Genomic DNA, 14,842 nt, shown 5'->3' with positions numbered 1-14,842 from the left:
CTCTTAATCAAGCAAAGTTGCGAAGCTGCTTTGCGAAGGTACCACCGGAGTCAAATGCCAGCTTCCAGCTTTGCTTTTTAATTAGATAAAATGCCAATGCTAGGGAAGTCTAAATAAATCTCAACTAGCAATTAGTCCTTTTTGCCTAAGTTTACCGCTTTTTAATGTAAACAAGACTCTGTTTTGTTGTTGTTTTACATATAAAACGCAAGTCTCGCGATGTTGCTTTTGTAGAGTTGAAGTGTTTTTGTATCTTGGATTAAAAATAAATTACAATTACTACTTTAACGCTCTATCAGCCATGTAATTAGGTTCAAACAACGCGGCTTCGTTCGAACAAGGTAAAGAGGCTAGAGAAGAAGAGGCAAAACATTGGGAAAAGAAATTGATGATTTCATGAGAAAAGTCAATCTCATCCTTGACATGGTTAATAAATAAAACACTGACACTGACGAAACTATTTAGGCCGCTTAAAAGGAACTTGTTATAGAGATGGATGCTGTTATTGATCTTAGCACTGGACTTTATGGTAGTATTGATGAAACTATTAAAGCAACTGGCAATAAACTTGAGCAAGACATCTGGATGATGTAAGGCGACCTTGCTGCTAGAATGAAGACACTCGCTGAGATTGTTAGAACTAACTGCGCGACTCTCAACTACTATGTTGACAGTACTAGAGAAAACCTGGTACAATTTGACATGGCACTGAACTGAATTGAGACGCGCGACGAGAACGTTGACTAAATAATCACGGAGGCAACAGATGCGCTGATTGCGACGCGACAAGCCTTGGTGAGAGGAAGCGCAATCATGAACGATCTCGTCCTCCGCTTGGAACGCGAAGAACAAAGAATATCTCAGATGGTGAGACAGAAACAAAACAGTGTCGACATTAACCAAACCACACCAACCGCTACCAACTACCTCAAAGATGCACAGAAGAAGAGGCAGAAAAGCCCGCTCTCTCACGAAGCAGCTTTGCTTGCCCCTATGAACATCTATTTTACCATGAATCAAGAAAAGAGACCATGGATATCAGTACGAATCAAGTTGATAGCATAACCGAGCATGGGTTGAATACCCGCTCTCTGCGTGTGCAGAATCGAATCGGCTCGTTCCGAGAGATGGACCTGTTGCCTCCATCCTCGCCAACTCGGCTCGGAGCTCATCCTTGGTCTCCTCTGTAACTCACGGCGCACCATCGGAGCTTAAATCCAAGCCTAAATCCAAGCCATCTACTACTACCCGTTCAAGAAACCCATGCGAGAGACCCATTCACGTACGGCGAAGCCACAAATACCTACTAATCTGCCCCTTTCACAGCCGCAAGATGATTAATCCTCCAAAAGGTATTAGTATTAGGAAGCAACAGACCATCACTATTCACAAAAGGCCATCAGGCTATCGGCTGCTGTCCTGCTCCATAAAAATGGCCACGATGAGCGCTTGTAAGCGCCACCAATCACTGGACCGAGCCTGGGGCGCGTATTCCATTTCAGGAATTTGCAGACAAGCCAGCCAGCCAACCAGGAAACACCAAAACACCCGCTAGCTGCAGTTGTGATCGATGGAAAGCAACGATTAGATGGGAAAGAGGCCGCGCCTTTTCTTATGTGGAAAAGGGTATCCCAGTAGGAGAATATGCAAGGAAATAGTGATTTGTCAACCAAGAACTAAAATACGGACAAGAGAGCAGGAACCGGGGGAGAAGGAGCAGAAGAGGTCCGAAGCTCTGTTCTTTAGAGCCGTCTGAGGGGGGGTATAAAGACGCTGGTTTATCCCCTCTCCCGCGATTCTTCAATGAAAGCTTCTCTATTCGATTCCTTGCTCAGCGTGGCATTGCCTTGCTCAGTTTCAACCTCTGTCGCAATAAAAGAAGAGTCAAACTTGATCTCCAACATGCCTTACCCATATCCAGATACCATCACAGGGCCCGAGTTGGTCGCTGAATACGCCTCCATCATCAAGGGCAAGACCATCCTCACTACTGGCGTTTCTCCCAACACTCTAGGCGCAACATATGTAGAGTCGGTTGCGGCAGGCCAGCCAAAGCTGATTATCCTCGCGGGAAGGAGCCTGGACAAGGTCAAGCAAACGGCCGAACTGGTAGCCAAAGCGCACCCAGAGGTCAAGACCAAAGTGCTGGAGCTTGATTTGACATTGTTTGCTTCGGTGCGAAAGGCGGCTGAGGAGGTCAACTCTTGGGGCGACGTCCCCGTGATTGACGTGTTGGTGAACAACGCGGGCATTATGGCGGTGCCCTACGAAATATGCGTCGACGGGTTTGAAAAGCAATTTACAGCCAATCATCTCGGCCATTTTCTCTTCACCAACTTGATATTGGACAAGATCCTCGCGGCAAAGGACGGTCGTGTGGTGAATATCAGCAGCGGTGCGCATTACATTAGCGGCATTCGTCATGCGGACATCAACTTTGATGTAAGTCGAGGGCGAAAGTCTGAAGGAGTCGGCCATACCTATGCACACTTGGTTTCATGTCATGACCAAAAGTCCACAATTAAAGGAGGCAAAGGGCAGTGTGCTAATCAATAACACAGCAAGGTAAAACGTACGAAAAATGGGCGGCGTACGCTCAGTCCAAGACGGCCGGCATTCTCTTCTCCAGAGAACTTGCCAAGAGGCTGGGAAACCGCGGGCTTCTGTCATTCAGTGCGAACCCAGGAGCGATTGGGACGACCCATCTGGCCGCCCATCTTGACTTTTCACCTGGAAAAGACGCAGAGGAAACCTGTATGTTGAACTGTTGTTTGTCGTGAGCTATCAGATTGCTAACACGTCCTCTCTGCAGGGAGAGTTTCTCGAATGGGTGGAGCGCCATATGGCTGGCAAATACCGGAGCTGATTTCCCCAGAGCGAGGTGTCTCTTCTCACGTTTTTGCATCTTTTGATCCAGTTCTCAAGGGTATGTCGTCTTTCTCTTCTTCTTGGCCTACCTCCCGAACCTTTTCTTCAGCTGCCGGCAGCACTACTAGCGGTAACTAACAACTCGCATGATCCAGCTCACAACGGCGCGTATATCGAGCAAAGGGCTCGGATAGCAGATTACTATGTCGATTGCGTTAGCCCCGCGGCCATTAGCGATATTGAGGCGGGAAAACTGTGGACACTGAGCGCAAAGGCTGTTGGCCTGTAGGAGAAATGAGTAAAGGATTCGCTCTTGGTTGGGTAGCTAGAAATAGAACAAATTAGAAACGAGAGTTTAAAAATCGATAGCCTGAAGATTTGGTTTGCCTGTTGGGTAGATACCTGGTAATAAGCCGCCACGGGGCTCCTCCATACCTGGAGACGCGATTATTTCCTATCCTGCTCCTGCAAACAGTCAGGTATGTGTCCCACGAACAATCCGGACCCAATAGATGCTATCGAACTAATGCACATGGCAGAAAATGGCGGGCCGTTCTCCATACTCCATACGATGCCCCATGGCTTGGAGCTCGCTAATGCTCCAGCTTGACGGTGGCGAGTGCCGGGAGGATCCAAGGATTCTCTGGAGCTCCGTGGAGATGCTATTCGTGGACATGCTCTTTAGCTGGCAATATATGCAAAGGAGCTGCATAAAACATGGTTATAGCACAAATGGCGAATTGGAGCTTGGAGCATGGAGTAGGCACATGGTATGGAGTACGGGGCAATCAGGAGTCACGACGATATTGGAGTTGTGGCACACAGACGTGACTGGAAATGGAACCAAATTAGAAACGAGAGTTGCCAAATCGATGGCCTGAGGATTTGGTTTGCCTGTTGGGTAGATGGCTGGGAATAGCATTTCCTATCTTACTCGTACTAACAGTTGGGTATGTGGCTCGCGAATGATGCATGGACCTAATACTGGTATTAAACTAATGCATATAAAGGTGAAGATGAGAGTGAAGATGAGAGCCAAAGTGAGAGTCAAAGTGTGCATCTCGCGGGATGACAGTCTACACGGCAGGCTTCTTGCACAAGACTGTTGCAGGCCTCGCAGCTCGGTCGACGACAGTCTACAGCCCTTGGTCAAGATGCAAGCAGGTCAAGCAGAGGCAGCAGCAGAAGCAAAAGTCTCCACTCCGAGTCCACAGCGGCGCAGGGCTGACCAACAGCAACGGCCGAGCGGGTCACTAGCGTCGTCCGGCTGTGCTAGCGTCGACCAGTGCAGCAGCGAGTTGGCGACGAGTTGGAGCTGCGTCAAGCTGCATCAAGCAGACAGTGCTGTACTCGTAGTTGCCGTACTTGTTGATGTGCAAATGGCGAGTTGCAGCCTTTTTGGTCTCGCCGACTTGCATGCATTCCTGATTCCAGATACTTTACCCTGCCTGCAAATCAAATCAACAACGGCAGAGTTGGTTGAACTAGGCCTTTACGAGAGACGGAGTAATAGAACATGACTAGGGGGCCGTTTTCGAGCTGCGGACGCAAAACTAAGTTGGCGCCATGGCTCTTATTTTATTCATTTTTATTTGTTTTTTCTTTGAGAATATGGACTCAAGTAAATCCAGATTCGTTGGGACAAAATGCCCTATGTTCAAACATGGGAAAGTGGCTCTTCATCTTGGCACTTTGCATTTCTGGCAAGAACCACCTGCCGGTCGTGAATGCTACCCAAGGAATTAAACCGATTGATGAATCATCGGCCCTGTTTGCCGATCCCGGTGACTTTTTCTTTTTGTCTCTTGACATCTCGAGATTCCCCATATCAATCACACCAGGCGTGTCATGTCATGGTCAGCCTATTATAGGTCGGTAGCCTGCATTGGAGCTTTGGCACTACCAACCGCTTGATGCCAGGACTTTGGGCATCAACAATTCGCCTCTGTCCATATTGCTCTCTCCCTCCAATACAGTCTCGGCCTGCCTATCCTCTTCTTCGATTCCTCATGAGTCAGTCCAGGCCTCTGCCTATTTCTGCATCTTGGCCATCTTGTTGACAGGGCATCATGGCCATCTGACATGTACATCGCAGTGTAAGCAGCATCAACACCACCACGGCCCCGGCCTCTGCAATCAATATTGACGAGCTCGCAACCACCAAAAGCTTCACATCACCACCATCTCTGCCGTTTGCTTCCAGCCCGCAGCGCCAATGGCAGGATTTCTCCGTGCATCGCGTGGCCTCGGTCCAATCGCCGGGCTGCAGACGCCCTGATACCCCAGAGCGGATGATCCGCACCACTTAGGCTAATGTCTATTCATTGGATCCATGTCGCCGCCTACCGTCGCCTGGACCCGGGGTCGCGTATTGCCTATTCCCAAAGCACGCAGCCTGCCATCCGGAGCGGGACCCTCCGCACCCTCTTCAGGACTGGAGTCGTTCCCCGCATCCTTTGCGAGGGCCGAATGTCGACGCCACGCCTCGACGCCTCTGTCCAATAGCCTCGTCTCACCGCAGTCGTATGAGCGGCCAAAAAGGGGACCATGGCCGTATAAGCGGCACGGGCATGCCCAGCTGCTTGGTGCTTTGCTCTGCTTTAGATAATCCGCCGGCGAAATTCAATCCTACTCTGGACGTGCCAGGCTGATGCTGCCAGGACCTCATTCGCAGCTGCAACTCCTTCTCGTTCGGCCCTACTGACCGGGGGGGGCCATTTGCCTGATCCTAACAACGGCAACCCAAGCTCGTGGGAGAGGGTGACAAAGGTTGGGGAAGCGGCACGGCGCAGTGGCAAGGGACGAGAGAAACATAAAATCGACAGCGCCCCCCTGACAATTGATTGCTACCTCTCGTCTTTTTCCTTCTTCTTTCCCCTCATCCCTCTCATCTCTGCTCGATAGTCCCTCGTGCAACGGGGTTTTGTCGAGAGATTCAGGAAACATAATCAATTCTCGCTGAACGAAGCTGGTCTGGCCACAGGGCTGCGGACAACCGTCACCATGGGCGAAAAGAACGAGACTCAGGTTCATGATGAAGCGGAAGATCATGTATGGCATACCACCCGATTCAAATCCCACATCTCTTTTCTGGAAGCTAGAAATTGGTTAAAAAAAAAAAAAGTAGAATCAATGCTAACGCAGTTCTTGTTGACCATATAGGGCGAACTTAGAACTGCCATTGTCCATGGCCACGAGGCCTTTGCCGAGGCCATGATCAAGGAGCCGCCCAATGCTTACACCAAGGCTCAGTTCCTCATCTACTTCTTCTCCCTTATTGCCTTCTTCTGTAGTACCATGAACGGTTACGATGGTTCCCTCATCAACAATCTCCTACAGAACCCCTGGTTCAAGGCAAAGTACCATGTCGAAAACGACGGCATCTGGGCTGGCATCGTCTCCTCCATGTACCAGATTGGTGGTGTCGCCGCGCTTCCCTTTGTCGGTCCTACCATTGATGGCTTTGGTCGTCGGATTGGCATGCTATCTGGTGCCACTCTCATCATTGTCGGCACCATTATCCAGGGTGTTGGCAACCAGCAGGGCCAGTTCATGGGCGGTCGATTCCTGCTTGGATTCGGCGTCTCTCTCGCTGCTGCTGCTGGTCCCATGTACGTGGTTGAGATTAACCACCCTGCGTACCGTGGTCGTGTTGGCGGTAAGTCTTTTTGCTCAAACCCTCCCCTCATTCATCGTTGAATCGATTTCTTTCTACCTCTAAGCAATTCGTATTTGGCGGATATGTACTAATCATCGTCTCCTTCTCTCTCTAGCCATGTACAACACCCTCTGGTTCTCCGGTGCCATTCTTGCTGCCGGCGCTGCTCGAGGCGGACTCAACACTGGAGGCGACTTTTCCTGGCGACTCATCATCTGGCTCCAGGCCCTCTTCTCTGGCCTCATCATCATCTTCTGCATGTTCCTTCCCGAATCCCCTCGATGGCTCTACGTTCACAACAAAAAGGAACAGGCCAAGGCCATCCTCACAAAGTACCACGGCAACGGCAACCCCGACTCTGCCTGGGTCAACCTTCAGCTCTTTGAGTACGAGCAGCTCCTCAACATGGACGGTGCTGACAAGCGCTGGTGGGATTACCGGGCTCTTTTCCGCAACCGTGCCGCCAACTACCGTCTCGGCTGCAACCTTGTTGTCACCATCTTTGGTCAGTGGGCTGGCAACGCCGTCCTGTCCTACTTCCTCGGCTCTGTCCTCGATGCTGCCGGCTACACGAGCACCATTGCCCAAGCCAACATCACCCTCATCAACAACTGCCAGCAGTTTGCATGGGCCATTCTGGGTGCCTTCCTGGTAGACAAAGTCGGCCGTCGACCTCTGTTGCTCTTCTCCTTCACTGCCTGCACCGTCGTCTGGCTGGGTATGACCATTGCTTCCGCCAGGCTCGCGGCATCGCAGGAGGGCGTCGACTCCGGCGGCAATCCCATCTTCACCAACCCTGCTGCATCCAAGGCTTCTTTGGCCATGATCTTCATCTTTGGTGCCGTCTACTCTGTTGGCATTACTCCCCTGCAGGCCTTGTTCCCCGTCGAGGTGCTCTCCTTTGAGCAGCGTGCCAAGGGCATGGCCTTTTCCAGTTTTGCCACCAACGCTGCCGGTCTCCTGAACCAGTTCGCTTGGCCAGTCTCCATGAAGAACATTGGCTGGAAGACGTACATTGTCTTTACCGTTCAGGATGCTGTTCAAGCTATTGTCATTTACTTTTTGATCCCCGAGACCAAGGGACGCACTGTAAGTACCAATCACTCCGTCTCCAACACTGGTATCTTTCTAACATTTTCTCCATAGTTGGAAGAGCTCGACGAAATCTTTGATGCCCCCAACCCCGTCAAAGCATCGACGACGAAGAAGGCCGTCGCTGTGGACGACCACGGCGGCATCGTTAATATCGAGAAGGTCTAGGCGTGGAGATGTGAACTTCACACATGCCACGGAGGACTTTCCACTTGTTTTATTTTACGACCTATAAAAGACAAAAAAAAACCTATATGCAGCTGTGCGCAGGGTCACGGGACTGGATGTGTCAATGATTGCTTGCGTTTGTACGAGACGCTCTTCTCCTTCTTTTCTCCTACAAGGAGAGAAACGTCTTTATTGCCATCTCATTAGTCTTTGTTTAACGTACCTAATAATGATATCGAGGGGGGGAACCCAACTCTGCAGCATTCAGAATCTCGACTGCTACCCAGTTGTTCGCGTACTTACCTATCTAGTGTGAATCTCAGTCGGTCCATCTCGCCTTTATCCCGACTGCTACCTACCTACCTGGTATGAATATCCTTTGTGTGTGTGCCTCGTGCATCAATCAGATGCTAGTATCCCGCGTGGATGAATGCATTTAATATGGACATGGCTGCCCATCTTGGCATGCATGTATAAACAGCCTCTGGCAGCTGTTGCCCCCACAAGCCGAACATCCAGCGGCAATACACGGAGTATTAGGAGACCTCTAGCCATCATGTGGATTCAAGTCCCAAAGTCAGCAGCGTTGACACTAGCGAGCTTCCCTTCTCTGGGGCCCCATACTTGTATGTACACGAAGCTATTAGTGCTTCTTATTCCCCTTTGCATCGTTTGTACAGACATGCTCTGCGGCTAACTGTTGCCGTTTAGTGCGTATTACCTGCTCCGACATTAATAGCTTCAAAGACTAGCAGCCGTATAGAGAAACCATGGGGATATACTTCGTATTGGTCAATGGCATCAGCTGCTATTACTCCGGCGCCCATTCAGACGCACCAATAACTCCGTGCCAGTCAGAATCGCGACATTAACCGAGTCCGCTTCCCCACCCCCACTCTCTCTCTCTCTCTCTCTGTCTTTATTTCTTTTCCCTTTAATCAGTCTAATCGCCTCAGTCGCCAACGCGGAGAAGCATTTTTTCTGCAACGGCGTAACACCCCGCAAAGAGACTAGACCGCAATCCAACCTGCCCATGGGGTATCTACTAGGCTTATAGTCTACCATGTAGGCAGTTTTGCGTGGGATGCTCCGATTTTTCCCTTTGACCTGCTCTTTGGACTGCTCTGCTGGTGCTAGTTCTTTCTTCTTTAGCCCTTTTTCGATGTGCCTTGCGGGTAGGCTATAATGCTCTGCATATGCACTGCAACCGTTTGGATTTGAATTTGCCTTTATTCCTTTGAATGCTACCCAACTGCTAGTACCTTTGTAGCAAGTGATTATCGCCAGCAGTTCCGCAGTTACTGTAGGATTCGCTTCCCTGCCCCCTCTTTTTTTTTTACCCCGGATTTTCTTTGGTTTGGGGAGTTTTTCTTCTCCTTTGACTGGGGCGGCAAGGAAGACACGCCGTTGACGATGAAAAGTTTCCACTTCTCAGCACCTTGCATGTCTAATACTGCACACTAGAGTTGATCTTGCTCCAAGGGTTTCGCTGCCAAAGGATGAGCTAAACGCCTCTCTATTTTTGTTTTGATTTATCCCTGCGCCTAAACATGTGAGTGGTGTAGCATCGTAGCTGCCACTTGTCAGCCGCTTGTGAGTCTTTCTTTCTCATTTTCTAACTGTGGCAGTCAGCAAAACTCAACACCCCCGTCGCCGTCGCCGTCGCCCTTGCCATTTGGGCATTTTTTGCGAGCCTTTTTTCTCACCCTCCTCGGGAACTTTTTTTTTTTTTTCCTTTCTGTCGAGCTTCTCGATTCTTGTACACGCATGCACACAGCCAGGCTGCGTAGGTTGAACATCTTTCCTTTTTTCTGTTCTTCATGTTCTCGATGCACGGTTTTTATTGGTTCTTGTTGTTTGATTGTCTTTGACGCACTGCTACCTGCCATTCGCCTCTGCTGCTACTGCAATTGGCGATATCTGGCCTGGACCGACATCATGTTTTACACTTGTGAGTGGAGTATCCGTCATGCAACGATTGCCCCTATTCCGAATGCATTTCATTTTCTACAGTCTCGCTTTGTCCCCCATGCCTAACCAGTCAATTGCATTTTCACCCGTCTCTTTCCTAATTCTCGCCATCCCAGATGAGCTAGCTAACAGGGGCGGAATGATACAGTCCAGGGTGTCAAGGGCAAGGCCGTGGATCGGTCCCCTCAATCGTCATCGGACGGCAATCGGTCACAGGACGCGGCCGGCGGCAAGGCTGGCAAGAGTCTCCACGCCTGTCTCGAGTGCCAGCGCCGCAAGATCCGCTGCGACGGGAAGCAGCCTTGCAATCGCTGCCAAAGTAGTCGGTCACGGAGGAGGTGCGTGTATGAGCAGCATCGCCAGCGTCTTGTGCCGTCCAGGAAGTCAGTAAACTACTCCAACTATTCGTTTTCGTCTCTCCAGCTGCTGACTTCCTTTCTCTAGATCACTAGAGGAAATATCACGGAGCCTTGAAGAGTGCCGTTCTGTGCTGCGGCGCCTGTACCCTAACCATGAAGTCTACCAACTTTTGTCGCTGTCTCGCCAGGAGCTGCGGGATCTCCTAGACCAGCCATTGCAGCAAGAGACTGTAGACGTCTCCGTAACCCCCCCTTCTGTCGATGAGGCTCAGCATCCTCAAGAGCTTGAGAACATGCCCGCTCCAAAATCCGAATGGGATGAGGAGCGGAGAGAAAAGGACCAGATGCCGGTGGAAGCCGACGATGTCAATGCTCTATCGCTCTCCATGGGCAAACAAGCGGCCTCGTATCTCGGTGCATCGTCCGTCAAGGTGGCCTTGACAGTCATGCTTCAAATTCAGCCACAGCTACAAGTGTTGCTCGCGGCACAGTCGTCTCCTGATGGTTCTAGTGATGAAAATGCACGCACCAACAAAACACCACTCTTCCGTGCAGCTTCCAGATCCTCCAAAGCAAATCCTCCCATCCCATGGACCTACAAAGGCCAGGCTCTCATCGACGCATATTTCAAACGTGTTCACGTTCTGGCTCCCATGTTGGACGAGAATTCGTTTCGTAAGCATTATAACGAAGGTCGTCGGTGCGACGCGCCGTGGCTCTCCCTGCTCAACATGGTCTTTGCCACAAGCAGCATCATGTCTACGCCGTCAAGCAACCTGAGTCACATCAAGTACTACAATCAAGCCATAGAGCACTTTCATCTCAGTGCCTTTGGAAGTAGCCACATTGAGACAATTCAAGCCCTAGCACTGCTTGGAGGCTATTATCTCCACTACATCAACCGTCCAAACATGGCCAATGCCATCATTGGCGCCATCCTGCGAATGGCAACCGCTCTCGGCCTGCATCGAGAGCCACCGCCAGAAGAGCAGTCTGACACGGCAGTAATTGAGACGCGGCGACGCACTTGGTGGACGCTGTTTTGCCTCGATACATGGGGCACAACCACTCTAGGCCGGCCTTCGTTTGGGCGATGGGGACCGGCAATCAATATCCAACCCCCCTACGCTTATCGCAGAGCAAGTATGACTTACTCTCTATACGTATTACCAAGGTTTCGCTTTTTTGATATTTCATCCCGGCTAACAGCTACACTCAATAGGAAGAAGCCGACTCTGCACAGTATGCCGGCATCATGCCTCTGCTAGAAAACATCAAATTCTGCAAAATCGCAACAAAGGTCCAGGACATGCTCGCAATGAATCCTCTTCTGAAGACGGCAGATCGCAGTCACTTGGACAGCCTTCTTGTCGACTGGTACAACAATCTTCCCTGGCTTCTTCGTTCCACGGAGCCCTGTGTAGAGCCACTCCATCTTTCGCGAAGCATCATGATATGGCGGTATTGGAATCTGCGCATGCTGCTTTACCGCCCAGTACTTTTAACCTTGGCCTGCAAAACTCAGTCACCCATTGAAGAACAAGACGTGGTTGCCGTGCAGACCTGCCAAAACGCTGCGCGGGAGACTATTGATAGCATATCATTGGGGTGGACACGCCAGCAAATGTCTGGGTGGAACGCCGTATGGTTCTTATACCAGGCAGCCATGATACCGCTGGTTAGTATCCTATGGCAACCTGACAGTCCATCTGTCGTGCAGTGGCGCGCTCAAGTCGAGTCGATCCTCGACCTGTTTGAGGCAATGCAAGACTGGTCGCTTACGGCACGCCGCAGCAGAGATGTCGTCAGCCGTCTTCTGGAGGCTAGCTCTCAGATTTCCAACGTAAGACAAGGAGCTGGCCTTGACGTTGCTTCGCTCCAAAAAGGGGGACCAAGCGGCGAAGTACTCAGCGGGTTCTGGGGAAGTGAAGGGGCTGATGCTGCTTTCCCCAGCGGCTACGGCACCGGGGACATTGTCGATATGCTGGACCAAGACTGGCCGTGGGATATGGATGTTGATGGGCTGGCCTGGGGGCAGCAGATTCCTCTGCTGGAGGAAGATGGCAGCTACAGCGTCGACGACGGTTCCATGGGAGTGGACTATCTGTCGCTGGCAGCTGAAAGTGATGCTTTGTCGCATCCTCCACAGCCGCCGCCTTAATCTTTTCGAAAAGCCGACGCTCTACTTGAACCACTTACTGGAGCATAGTCTGCTCTTCTTCTCTGTATCCAGTCTTTCTTCTTTACTTTTCCTGTGGCAGTATTTTGCACCAAGACAAGACGCGCTCTGCACTTTGCCAGGGGCGGTTTACTCTTTACAGGTTTACTCTTTCCTCCCGGTTTCTGCCCCCGAGTCGAGGAAATAGCGGGGTCGTTACGGCGTAAGACTCACTCAATTAGTCCCGCAGCCCCTCAGTCCCTCTCGACAGCACAATGGGACCGGCTATCGTGCTTGAAACTTGTATATAAGAAACAAAGGGCTACACCGTGGGTTTTGCGAGAAAAGAATCGCTCCAAGACTGTGATTAACGCTCTCATTGTGCAAGTCTACAGCGCAATTATTTTTATACTACTTGCGGAGGAAAACAAGAAATGATGACAGAGCAGGCCACCCAGGTCGTTGTCGCTTCGCACAACCCCGTCAAGATCTCAGCCGCAAGGGAGGGCTTCAGCGGCATGTTTCCCTCTCGGGCATTCTCCTTTACTGGGCTCAATGTGCCGTCCGGCGTTGCTGAACAGCCCATGACGGACGCGGAAACCCTGCAGGGGGCCAGGAACCGAGCTCGCAACGCCCGCGAAGCAAAGCCCGAGGCCGACTATTGGGTTGGCATCGAGGGCGGCGTGGACGACAGCGGAGATGCCATGGAAACATTTGCCTGGGTCGTCGTGCTGGGCAAGCATTCTGAATCAGCAGCTGAACCGGAGCGGATGGGACGGGCTCGCACGGCAGCCTTCTTCCAGCCGGAAGAAGTAGCGAGATTGGTGCGCAGTGGCATGGAACTGGGACCAGCAGACGATCAGGTGTTTGGCAGCGAAAACTCGAAGCAACATAGCGGATCAATCGGTCTGCTGACTGGAGACTTGATCAATCGGTCGGCATACTATGTGCCAGCGGTCATTGGAGCGCTGATTCCATTTCGAAACCCGACTCTGACATTTTCTCAGTTTTGAGTAAAGGAGAGGCTCATGCAAAGGAGTGAGGACCACAGAGGGAATACGAAGACTGAGAAAGGGTCACGAGAATGAAAAGACTATGGAGTATTGGTCCAAGTATAAGTTTTGCTGAAACCGAGGCTGAGGTGACGGACAAGCCCAGCACTCACCTAAAGAGAGATATAGAGAGAATGCAGAAGAGAGCAGGAGCGGATTTCGCTTCACCAAATATTCCCACAACACAATCACTGGATATCACTACAAGCTCAGCAATCCATTGATGTGTCTGAGCCATTCTCCCTTGCTATGACGGATACCCATGACAAGCAAAATACTTCGTAGCTATATTCTGGAAAACACTTGTTCACATGGCCTCTCAAGCGAGTAGTCGCTCTTTACTGACTTTTGGCCCAGTCGATAGCCAGTGAGACATACCGACGGCAAATATTTGCCTGGAAGCATGTGAGTCGCAGCAAAGAAGCTTTGAGAAGCCATCTACTGACTCGTATACGGTCAATTTCAGCGTTCTTAGCTGGACGGCTAGTGCCCGAGTTTATCTTTTCTGTTTCAGCCACTCGTGGTCTTTCTTGGTTCTACTACGCATTTCGAATCTCCTTCAGCCACCTTTTGCTACTAATGCAGCATCTGGAATGCTCGAGAAGCCTGCAGCATATCAATGGCGTCCACCAATCTCTATCCAGCTATTCTTGTTCTCACGGCTTAGGGTATCGCTATAAAGGCAATTTCTCTGAAGACGGCGGGTGTGTCTATTTCTCAGCCAGAAATAGCACGCGGCGTTACGCTCAGATTAGTAGCAGAGTTTAGTTTGCATCCTTCAAGCCACCACGTGTTGGGACTGGAGAAGCTGAAGGGGGAGGGGTGGGATTGAGCTGCAATCATCACGATGTCTCCAGGCGGACCGTATTGGTAGCAGCCCTACCATCTTGCAACCGCCCTCGGGAAGGCCGCTGATCCCACGTGGTTTGACGAAGCCATAGCTGAAAGGCTTTTAGGTTTCTCAAGCTCGAAAGAAGAGAGAGTTTGATGTCTCCTCATGTCTAGTTTGAGAGAAACCGACGCCACCAACAACACCAGGAGCTGAGGAGACTATGAGCATAGCCATTCGAAAGAGAGGCTTCGTGTGTGATGACGCATCTAGGACACCCATTTCTGTGCAAAATGGGGCGTATTTTTACCAAACCTCTAAACAGGAAGAGGCCTTCCGATTTCGGCGTGGAGAAGGAAAAAGTTGCCTTGTTGAACATTGTAAGTGCAGTGCTTAGAGGCTGCCAAGGGCTGTCGAACGTTTAGAAGCGATAGCTAATGGGAATGTGCAGGTCCTGCATATCCACCTATTCTTATGCACGCAGCAATATTTCAAGCTTCGCTGCTGTTGTCATTTACACCGCTGCTGCTGCTGCTGCCGCTGCTGAATGCAGATGATGTCACGGTGTTGGGAGAGCCTGCCAATGGTGCAAAAACTCGAGGTGCTGTCCAAAGACATGGAGCGCCGAGGCTGAAGATGGAGTAAAAGTTGCACGAATCGATGCTACCATCTTTGGCACGATTCTAT

At 50.8% G+C, this 14,842-nt stretch overlaps 7 protein-coding genes across 7 annotated transcripts; 6 read left to right on the top strand and 1 right to left on the bottom strand.

The window, feature by feature from the left end:
* Window positions 1-813: 813 nt before the first annotated feature.
* Window positions 814-1,065, top strand: TrAtP1_001918 (uncharacterized protein; the record flags this gene model as incomplete). The annotated part of the gene is made up of 1 exon (XM_066111217.1): window positions 814-1,065. One exon carries the CDS (start codon window positions 814-816, stop codon window positions 1,063-1,065), a length of 252 nt encoding a protein of 83 aa, XP_065967291.1.
* An 837-nt stretch (window positions 1,066-1,902) lies between these two features.
* TrAtP1_001917 (uncharacterized protein) lies at window positions 1,903-3,157 on the top strand (the record flags this gene model as incomplete). Its single annotated transcript, XM_066111216.1, has 4 exons — window positions 1,903-2,442; window positions 2,562-2,754; window positions 2,813-2,926; window positions 3,024-3,157. 4 exons carry the CDS (start codon window positions 1,903-1,905, stop codon window positions 3,155-3,157), a joined length of 981 nt encoding a protein of 326 aa, XP_065967290.1.
* A 964-nt stretch (window positions 3,158-4,121) lies between these two features.
* Window positions 4,122-4,286, bottom strand: TrAtP1_001916 (uncharacterized protein; the record flags this gene model as incomplete). Its single annotated transcript, XM_066111215.1, has 1 exon — window positions 4,122-4,286. The coding sequence occupies one exon, from the start codon at window positions 4,284-4,286 to the stop codon at window positions 4,122-4,124; it is 165 nt and encodes a 54-aa protein (XP_065967289.1).
* A 535-nt stretch (window positions 4,287-4,821) lies between these two features.
* On the top strand, window positions 4,822-8,049 carry TrAtP1_013323 (uncharacterized protein). Its single transcript, XM_014085714.2, has 4 exons — window positions 4,822-5,919; window positions 6,031-6,526; window positions 6,642-7,615; window positions 7,673-8,049. Exons 1-4 carry the CDS (start codon window positions 5,872-5,874, stop codon window positions 7,784-7,786), a joined length of 1,632 nt encoding a protein of 543 aa, XP_013941189.1. The 5' UTR covers window positions 4,822-5,871; the 3' UTR covers window positions 7,787-8,049.
* Window positions 8,050-9,563: 1,514 nt separating this feature from the next.
* On the top strand, window positions 9,564-11,384 carry TrAtP1_001915 (uncharacterized protein; the record flags this gene model as incomplete). Its single annotated transcript, XM_066111214.1, has 3 exons — window positions 9,564-9,737; window positions 9,906-10,140; window positions 10,202-11,384. Exons 1-3 carry the CDS (start codon window positions 9,725-9,727, stop codon window positions 11,382-11,384), a joined length of 1,431 nt encoding a protein of 476 aa, XP_065967288.1. The 5' UTR covers window positions 9,564-9,724.
* A 50-nt stretch (window positions 11,385-11,434) lies between these two features.
* TrAtP1_001914 (uncharacterized protein) lies at window positions 11,435-12,548 on the top strand (the record flags this gene model as incomplete). The annotated part of the gene is made up of 1 exon (XM_066111213.1): window positions 11,435-12,548. One exon carries the CDS (start codon window positions 11,435-11,437, stop codon window positions 12,275-12,277), a length of 843 nt encoding a protein of 280 aa, XP_065967287.1. The 3' UTR covers window positions 12,278-12,548.
* A 160-nt stretch (window positions 12,549-12,708) lies between these two features.
* On the top strand, window positions 12,709-13,287 carry TrAtP1_001913 (uncharacterized protein; the record flags this gene model as incomplete). The annotated part of the gene is made up of 1 exon (XM_014085717.2): window positions 12,709-13,287. One exon carries the CDS (start codon window positions 12,709-12,711, stop codon window positions 13,285-13,287), a length of 579 nt encoding a protein of 192 aa, XP_013941192.2.
* Between the last annotated feature and the right edge of the window lie 1,555 nt (window positions 13,288-14,842).

The sequence above is a fragment of the Trichoderma atroviride genome, chromosome 1, assembly GCF_020647795.1.
Source record: "Trichoderma atroviride chromosome 1, complete sequence".
Taxonomy (NCBI): domain Eukaryota; kingdom Fungi; phylum Ascomycota; class Sordariomycetes; order Hypocreales; family Hypocreaceae; genus Trichoderma; species Trichoderma atroviride.
This window is presented reverse-complemented; position numbering and strand designations above follow the sequence as displayed.

Coding starts and splice junctions, on each gene's coding strand:
- TrAtP1_013323 (XM_014085714.2), top strand. CDS start 5,872: ATGGGCGAAAAGAACGAGACTCAGGTTCATGATGAAGCGGAAGATCAT. Junction 5,920..6,030: donor ATGATGAAGCGGAAGATCAT/GTATGGCATACC, acceptor TTGACCATATAG/GGCGAACTTAGAACTGCCAT. Junction 6,527..6,641: donor GTACCGTGGTCGTGTTGGCG/GTAAGTCTTTTT, acceptor TTCTCTCTCTAG/CCATGTACAACACCCTCTGG.